Raw genomic sequence first — 10,000 nt, forward strand, 5'->3', positions numbered from 1 at the left:
AAGACCATTTGGGCGAAAGTGCATAGTGATACACTTCATACTGAATGTAATGCACTAAAGCCTTTCTATGTATTGAATCATGATTTTCAAATGTGACATTTTAGATAGGAGAGATCAGTCGTAAAAGTCAATTGATTCCCACTGTAAAAAAGAGAGAATAATTTCCCTTAATCAATCTGCTCCAAAGAGATGTATTCACCAGTGTAACTTCCATACTAGGTAAACAACGTTCCTATTTGAACAACTAACGAAAGAAATGACTGCTACTGATCAACAGGTCAGCATGTGAAGTCAATGTGCCATTGTAAATGAAAATATGAATGTAACAGTAATTTTTGGTGGAAATATTCAGGCTTCTTTTTTATTTGTAGTGCTTATACCAGAGGTGCATTGTCATCGGAATCAGAATGAGTGGAAAGAACTGAATTTTTGCTATTTTTATTCCAAATTTGGTATTAGCTTACAAAGTATTTCCAGAGAAAATGACAATGTTAAAGTTTACCGCACACACACACACACACACACACAGGCAACCGAAACCCAGTTATAACGTAGACTCAGTTTGTTTACACAGGTGAAAAAAAAATGGGTTGAGCTCTCAGTGTAAGGACGTGCTCTCCCTGGGGAGAGTTGTCCGAATTTCCCACAAAGAAATCAGTTGTGACAAAGAGAGTAATACACTACACTACACTACACTACACTACACACAAACACACACACACAAAACACACGCATAGACAAGCCGGTTACACAGGTGTGTCAAAAAGCAAAGCAAAAAGGTTTGTGTGAGTGTGTATGGCCATGTATGGGGGGCTAGGAATGAGCGGCGTGTGAGTAGTGTATGTGGCTGTAATGATGCTGTGAGATTATGGGGGGAAAAATGAACACTCACGTTTGTCCCAGCCTTCATCTAACTACCTTGATCCCTGCATCACAGAGAGTAGCTCTACACAGCAGACAGCTTAACTTTCATCACAAGCTGCATCTCTTCCACAGGCAGCCTCCAGACAACGAGGTCTCCAGCTACCTGTCTGAGGCAAACAGCTTCTTCACGTGCCTTAAAACCATTTTGTACATGGAGATTTCAATATGAGGACAAAGATCTATTAAAGGGCCAGAAGAAATCGATGACAGCCTCGCTGTTGCTCCAAAGAGCCTGTGTGTATTCCATTCACTTTTCAAGTCTCTTTCCTCCCGCTTTTCTCTTCAACAACGCCCAGAAAGTTTCTCTGTACCGGGAACCCATTGAATAATAAATAAAGATGTTGAAGCTGGAGTTAATGAGCAAGAACACTTCTGAAATCCATAAAAGCGTCATATACAAATTCTGATTTCGTCGACCTGCATTGAACTCTGGAAAAACCATGCGCGCCACGAGAAAAACACAGGAAGGAGAAATACAAACGATGAGCAGTACAGAAGTGCCAATGAGCATTTTAGTGAGCGCCACTTCCCTTGGAGACAACGTTGACGTTGTTTGAGCACGCCATAATACAGCCTGTCGAAGTTTCCAAGTGGTTATCGCTGTTGAAATTGTTATAGTTGCATAACCAACAAGTCTTGTTCCAAAGAAAATGCTGTCCATGTAATAAACAAGATACTTGTGACGAAGGTAAAAATGACTTTGAGTTACTATGTGTGATACTGTACGAGTGTTTGGATCATGAACACACGTAAAATGATATTTGTGTGCTGCTATAAATTTAAGACTGAAAACAATAGCGGAAACTGAAATGATGATGAAAGCCATTGTCCTCGTTCGCAGAAGAGTCTGGTACTTCAGTGGTTTGAGCACACAGTAGCATCTTTCACAGGCGATGATAACTGACAGGACAAAGGAAATTAAAGAAGAACCAAGGAGTGTTATGAGCTGGTTGTTGATCATAAACCTGAATACTGGACCAGACAGTGACTCTTCACCATACCTCACATACATTTCCTCGACAAACACCAAAACATAGAAAACTACAAAGAGTCCATCGGCTAGAGACATCGAAAACAGTACCAAGTTGACACGATCTCTGAGGCTTTGTTTGAAAAACACTGCCATGTTGATAATATTCCCAGGCCCACCAATAACAAGCAAAATTTGCATTATGATAAATGCTACTTTCTTTGCATATATTTCAGCTTGTAAAGTCACAATGTTATCAGGATTATCCCATGGTAAAAACTCCATCTCGCTAAATCTGATTTCGATACATCCCTCTGGAACTGACTCATTCTGGATGTCCACATCAAACTGCAAGTCAACATGCACTGACGGCGTGTTCTGGAAGGCAGCGTGTGCAGTTGGTAGAGAGGTGTTCTGCATGACGACAAGTTGTGTCTGTGAAACTGAGATACGGGGGACGATTCTTATTTTATCAAAAAACGAAGTCTGTAGGATTTTGTAACAAAGCAGCTGTTCAGATCAGTGCACGCTGAAAGAATAATGATAACAATTATTATCATATATGTAAACACACACACACACACACACACACACACACACACACACACACACACACACACACACACACACACACACACACACACACACACCACATATTCAAACGACATTGGACGAAATCGGTAGAGGCTTCAAATAACAATAGTGGTGGAATCATGATTTACATTGCACCTGTAAACTGGTAGCCTGATAATCTAGAAGTACTCCGTAATAAAGTAGTGCTATATTCAATTCAGTGCGAGTAAAAATGACCACACGACTGACAGAGACAGAGGCCTTTTGAAGAAAACGAATCCAGTGTGAACCATTTCTGAACAATGACACGTAGTCAGTTCTAAACCGCACCAGACAAAGTAGCATTTGGCGTGACAGATACCAATGAAATGCAACCGTTTTCTTCTGTTTCTGTCATATTGATGCTTTGATGCACAGAGATAGTATTATATCATTAAGAGTGTATTAAAGAGCAAAATGATATAATATGAAAAAAGTATTATTCATCAAATTGATGTGGACATGGATAGTGTAAGCAATCAAGCAAGCAAACAAATAAAGGAACTCCCAAGCCCTGTTGAAAGACTGGACGCCTCCATTTCACGGGGAAGCTGAACGTGTTTAGCACGACCCCAACACTGCAGGAACTCTTCTACAGAGACACAGTTGAGTCGGTGTTAACCTTGAACAGCTTCCCCTCCGGCAGTCCACACGGCCTTGCTGTCCAAGATCACCCAGACAGCTGGCTGACTGATCAGCCAACGGCCAATGACCTTTAGTCTCACTTAGAGGCGAGGGCGATCAGACGCCCGGGGGCCATCCAACGTGACCTTACCCATACACTGTGCACCGTGCAGTGTGTCCGCCAATCAAGGGTGATGTTCCTGAGAACATCGCACCTGTAGGTAAACGTGTACCTGCGGGTAAATCTGCATGGGCAAGGCCCACCCGTTTGCTTTGTCTCGTGCAGGTTCACACGCAGGAACACCTTTTCCCACAGGTAGGATGTTCTCAGGAATACCATCCCGGGCAGTCTGATCAGCCTGGAGGCATGCACGGACAGTTACCGCTGCCCTTCTTGCTGACAGCTCTCATGCCTTCAACAGCCGTCCCCGAAGTCCTTCTCTCTCTTTCTATACATATATGTATGTATGTATGCGCGCGATCTAGGTGTGTGTGTGTGTGTGTGTGTGTGTGTGGGTGTGTGTGTGTGTGTGTGTGTGTGTGTGTGTGTATGATTCAAATATATGTCGATATAGATAGATAGGCAGACAGATGTGTGTGTGCCTGTATAGGTGAGTGATACATATATACACATATATCTTTAGATAGATAGATATGCGCGTGCGCGCGCGCGCGCGCGCGCGTGTGTGTGTGTGTGTGTTTGTTTATGTACACATACATACATACATATATGATGTTCAACCTTCGGATACGAAGATGACCTTGGCTTCAAATATCAGATGAAAGATCGGTGGCTGTGGGTCCAGAGGTGACTAATGAGGCCAATCCAGGCCCTGAAAGCTCGCCCACATGTGTGACACAAGTGAATGGGTGCTGTCGTGGCAGTGGATGCTGCTCGTGCCTTGTGCACAGCACGCTTCCGTTGCGTCTTATTGATGCGCCTGTCTTCAGCTGCACGGGCTCTTGTGGTGATCTTCCTGCGACAAGCTGGACGATCCAGAGTAAGCGTCTTCCGCGTGTTGATGTCGACGCCCATGTCTTTGAAGGACGCTTTGAGGCAGTCTTTGTAGTGTTTCTTTTGCCCTCTTACTGAGCACTTGCCGTAACACAGTTCTCTGTGCAGCAGCTACTGAGGCAGTAGACTGTATGGCATTCTGAACACGGATCAATCCCACCTGGCTTGGGCTTTCTGCAGGAGGGTGTACATGCTGCAGAGGCCAGCTCGTTCCAGGACTTCTGTGTTTGGGAATCTGTCCTGCCAGCTGATGTGGAGGAGACAGCTCAGGTGAAAGCGATTGAGCTGTTTGGTGTGTCTGCTAAAGACAGTCCAGGTCTCGCTGGCGTAAAGGAGGTTGGTAAGGACCACTGCACGGTAGACCTTCAGCTTAGTGGTAGCGCTTAGTCCTCTCTGCTCCAAGACATTTTCACGGAGTCTCCCAAAGGTGATGCTGGCTTTGGAGATCCTGCTGTTGACCTCAGTGTTGACCTAGGACGTACCCACACACCGGTGGGCCATGCACGCTGCACGTTATGTATAGGGGGCCAGCAACCATCTCCCTTGAGCCATCTTTCATGATGTGCCAAATCTGGCAGAGACTACCCTCTCCAGATTGGGTTTTCATGTTGGGTTTACTCCCCACATGCGGCAGGTAGTACTGGGTTACATGGGTACCAGTATCAGAGGAGACCCTCTGACCTGACCTCTGAACCACTGTAGTAAAGTGCAAACAATAAGAATAAGGAACCATTGTCGAAATCAAATAAACAATTCGAAATATTGTGATGATGAAATAACCATGGTGCAGTGCAGGCATGTTAATGATAATTTGTAAGTACGAACGTTCATTTAACAGAATGTGGGATAGGATAGAGACTACATGGTTTCTTTGGCATCTTGAGGATCACATCTTTGACCAGTTCCTTTATGAGTGTCTGAAATGTAGTGAACCGTATTCCATTAAAAGTATCAAGATATCCAAAATCAATAGAAGAATCTACGCTGCGTCTAATCATCTCTATTTTACTTGTGAAATAATCAATGAAAACCTGTTGTGATAAAGAAGAGAAATACAAATACAAATACAATTATCTCAGTAAACTTATCAGCTGTATTTTCAGAAGGTATATTGCAAGGCAGAACAGTTGGGACATCCTTTCCCATCATCTGACTGGCCAAACGAAACGGAACAGGAGGAATCAGCGACAGTAATTCTGTCGCACACGGGTTTTTTTTTTGTTTTGTTTTTGTTGTTGTTGTTGTTGTTGTTTGTTTTTTGTTTGTTTGTTTATTTTTTTGTGTTTTTGTGTTTTTTGTGGGTTTTTTGTGTGTTTTTTTGTTTGTTTGTTTGTTGTTGTTTTTTTTTGCATCGCGGGTCATTTGAATTACAAAAGAACACAAATGAGCATATATCTGTATATGAGCATATATATGAGTATAATTGGAGTATAAATGAGCACATATATGTCTATTTATCTCACAGTGTTTCACCTCGTTTATCTATTACTGGATCAGCAATGAAGAGATCATATGTGGAAGTTATTATGGGGCTATGTGTTGGTGGATGTGTAGGGGTTGGTAGTGTGATGTGTATATAATGTGAGTATCGTTTTTTTGGTTTTGTTGTTGTCGTTTTTTGTCAATCATTTACTGTCATTGTTTTTGTTGTTGTTGTTTTTTTTTTTATTGTAACGGGAATTTGTGCAATGAAAGGGGTGGGTGGAGGGGAGGGGAGGCAGAGGAGGGGAAGGACTGTTGTGAGAGTGAGGCGGAAGTGGGGGAATGGATGAGTTTGTGGGATAGAGATGGGAGAAGAATGTGTGTGTGTGTGTGTGTGTGTGTGTCTGTGTGTCTGTGTGTGTGAGTGAGTGTTGGTGTGTTTATGTATGTGCGATTATGTTGTACTGTAGATTCTGTCTTAACTTACCAGCCATTTAGATTTATCCAATCTTTAATTTATGCGCATATTGAACGATGAGTGTCTGTTCCTACGCACAGACAATCAACCAGTCTTGAGTCTTGAAACAACTAACCAAACAAACAACCAACCAAGCAAATAAAACGAAAGTACCTGATTCACCTAATGGACAGTGAAAAATCCTTGAATTTCCAGACAAAACGAGACGTGGAAACGACCCATATCGACCCCAGAAGACAGCTGAAAGGGTTGAAACGCGTCGTCTTTTCGTCTCGTCTGTGGTGCTTCAGTTTCAGTTTTCAATTTCTCAAGGAGGCGTCACTGCGTTCGGTCAAACCCTTATACACTGCACCATATCTGCAAGGCAGATGCCTGACAGCAGTATAACCCAACACACTAGTCAGGTCTTAAGAGCATGCATGTACATTTGTGGATTTCTTCTGAATAAATGTTCCTGGAGAACAACACTTTTGTTAGCACGGGTTCTTTTTCAGTACGCCAAGTGTGTGCTGTACACAGGACCTTGGTTTATAGTCTCATCCGAATGACTAGACGCTCAGTTTCATTTTCCAATCAAACATGGGAAAAGGGCGAGAGCGGGAATCGAACCCACACCCTCGGGGACACTGTATTGGCAGGAGCGTCTTATCTGTTCTGCCACTTTCCTCCCTGCAATGAACATATCTGGTGCAATCTGTGTTTGTACTCCATCCATTACGTGAGAACAGTGATTTCATTTTTGTTGAAATCATTCCAGCCTTGCATGCAGACACTTATTCATCTTTCGTTGTGGATAGTTGTGTGACGGGAATCGAGAGTGTGGACATTTTCTCTCTAATTCTTTCTCCCCTGGTCGTTCCTGTAACTGAGATAAGGCCAGAGTTGTGTGATAGACATCACACATCTTTTAAATCTCGTCTCAAAACTCACCTTTTCCCTCAGCAATAAGTTCAATTGTGGCAGGTCCACAACTACATGCATGTATATAAATGTGTATTGTGTGTGCGTGTGTTTATGTAAGTGTGTGCCTGCCTATGTGTGCGTATGTGTTAGGGTAGCTGTTAGATACACATGTATGTTAAAATGTATGTATGCAGTGTGTGTGTGTGTCCGTGCGTGCGTGCGTGCGTGCGTGTGTGTGTGTGTGTGTGTGTGTGTGTGTGTGTGGTCATATTTTGGTGTGTGTATGTAACATAGATATAATGTTTTATGTTATCAAAATCGTTTTTGTAAAGCACCTAGAACAGATTTCTGGATAGTGTGCTATATAAGTATCCATTATTATTATTATTATAGAAATCAACAGTGTGGACATTTTCTCTCTAATTCTTTCTCCTCTGGTCGTTCCTGAAACTGAGATCAGGCCAGAGTTGTGTGATAGAAATCAACAGTGTGGACAATTTATCTCTAATTCTTTCTCCTCTGGTCGTTCCTGTAACTGAGATAAGGCCAGAGTTGTGTGACAGAAATCAACAGTGTGGACAATTTATCTCTAATTCTTTCTCCTCTGGTCGTTCCTGTAACTGAGATAAGGCCAGAGTTTCAGTAAAGATTTCAGTTTCTCAAGAAGGTGTCACTGTATTCAGACAAATCCTCATACGCTGCAACACAACTGCAAAGCATTTGCCTGACAAGCAGCACAGCACAACATGTTTAGTCAGGCCTTGAATGCATCTATAGGCCTATACAATTGTGTACTTATTAGAGTGGATTTCTTTTACATAATTTTGCCCAAACACAAAACTTGTGTTGCCACGGGTTCTTTTTCAGTGCGCCAAGTCTCATCGGAATGACTAGACGCTCTGTCTAATTTTCTAGTCAAACCTGTGAGAAACGACAAGACCTGGTTTCAAACCAAGTACCTCTGCTGGACACTGTATTGGAAGATAATTGTCTTGGTAATTCTGTCATCTTTCACCAGAAACACAGCTGATTTTGAGCATGTTGATCAGTGTCTATGGGCCACTTCTTTGACATCCTCGGCAAGAGCTAAGGACAAATTTCGTGATGACTTCGGCATTGTCATCAGAAGAATCCCTGAATGACAGCCACTGCTCATCCTTGATGACTTCAACGCCAGACTGGGTGCTGATCACAACACCTAGCCTACCTGTGCTTTTCTCTCGCAGTTCTGAGCTACAGGCGCAGTTTCAGTTTCAGTTCAGTTTTACTTTCTCTGGGAGATCGGACAAATCAATATACGCTCCACCACGTCTGCTAGGCAGATGCCGTACCAGGAGCATAACCCAACGCGCTTAAACTCTGTGTACAAAGTTCCAGATAACTCAACAGCTTGAATGGGCCTTTGTGTGTCAGAGTCAAAGCTGCTTCTGATCAACCTTACACGTGAAATATTCGTTGAAGTTTATCGAGAAGAGACTCTGATGGACAAAAAATTATTGCTCTTTCAGTTTTATTGATTTGGGAAAGATGGAATCAACTTCCCTGTCACTTCAACCACATCCGATAGTGTTAATCAGTTTTTTAAGGGTACACAACACCACCGAATTTATGCTTTGTTTTTTATGCTTCTTCATATATATATATATATATATATATATATATATATATATATATATCATCATCATCAATATAAAACTACTACAAAGATAAACAATTAGATGGCCAAAGTATATACACGAATACAGAAACATTATTGTCTCTACTTTGGTATCGATATGTTCTTTTCGGAAGCAGCACTGAAAGTCACACTGTTGAGGTCTGTCATATTCACGTGTGGCACATGCAGCTAACATTACATTGGCTATTACCACCACCACCAGTATTACTAGTACAGTTGTCACCTTCACGAGTGAGGATCAACAAGAATAATCAAGAAGGTGAACCTAGTTGAACCACTTTTTAGGTTAACGCCCTGGTTTTATCATTCACCAGTTCCACGGCTCAGATTTCCCAACTCTTGCTTGTTGTTTGACATATCGTATTGAGGATGTGGCTGAGTGGACGGGTGAAGCTGAAGATAAATCAGGATATAACTATGCTAACTGCAATTGCCACAAAGTAATTAAAAAAAAAAAATAAAAAAAATAACCGGGTCACTTGTACCCCTATGTCCATATCTGGCTGCATCATACCTTTGTCCTAGTCTGTTAGAAACCCTGGCATCTACCCAGATGAATCACCCCACATGGATGCACATGTTAAATATTTGCGTCACTCTCTGTGCTGTCAGTTACATAGGTTAGACAAACTTCACTTCATCCTTTACGCTGCTGCTGCCATCAAACCTGCTGTTTCTTTCACACTATCTAGATTAGACTTCTGTATCTCGCTCCTAGCTGGTCTCCATGATAACAGAGTAAACTTCAGCGCAATCAGAAACATGCAGCCTGACTCGTGCTCTTGTGTGTGTGTGTGTGTGTGTGTGATTCGCCATCACAAGTGAGATGAAACATATTATCTCTGACACTTTCCAGCCCGCCCCACGCACAAACTCTTTTCCAGACCAAAGCCGTGCAGTAACAACGCCAGACACAGAAACATAACATTCCCTTGCGCAGGTAGGATGTGAATTCAGATCAAAGATTTTTTTTTTTAACTGCTAGGGATGCTTGTAATACACAAACAAGATTTTTTACTGCCATCGATTTCATGCATTACAGTACCAGCCAAACATCTTGATACGTTACTAAATGTCATTATTTTCTGCCCAAATTCATCACAAGGAACAGAAATCTACACCAAACAAACAAAACGAAAAAAAAAACAATTTGCAGACAACTGATAACACAATGTGGGCTACGGACCTTTAAAGAAATGGTTACCATCCGGACCCGTGACAAGTGTTTTTATCTCTCGGGTCTGGTTAACGCCGGAGTATAATTATGAAAGGGAGCGTAGAGTACAGCCTTGAAATATAGTCCTGAAACAGAACTCCATTGCAGCATCGTCATAATCATCATAATCCTTTATCAAACCTTTTGCTGCCAGGAAA

At 42.2% G+C, this 10,000-nt stretch overlaps 1 protein-coding gene across 1 annotated transcript in view; it reads right to left on the minus strand.

The window, feature by feature from the left end:
- The window catches only part of LOC143289623 (uncharacterized), a 45,972-nt gene extending 41,806 nt beyond the window's left edge, over positions 1 to 4,166 (minus strand). Inside the window, exons 1-2 of the mRNA XM_076598666.1 lie at positions 4,032 to 4,166; positions 3,364 to 3,489 (exon numbers count right to left, since the gene is read on the minus strand). Of these exons, the coding sequence (XP_076454781.1) occupies positions 3,364 to 3,489; positions 4,032 to 4,166 (261 nt within the window). The remainder of the gene's footprint in view (positions 1 to 3,363; positions 3,490 to 4,031) is intronic.
- Between the last annotated feature and the right edge of the window lie 5,834 nt (positions 4,167 to 10,000).

This window comes from Babylonia areolata, chromosome 14, assembly GCF_041734735.1.
Source record: "Babylonia areolata isolate BAREFJ2019XMU chromosome 14, ASM4173473v1, whole genome shotgun sequence".
Taxonomy (NCBI): domain Eukaryota; kingdom Metazoa; phylum Mollusca; class Gastropoda; order Neogastropoda; family Buccinidae; genus Babylonia; species Babylonia areolata.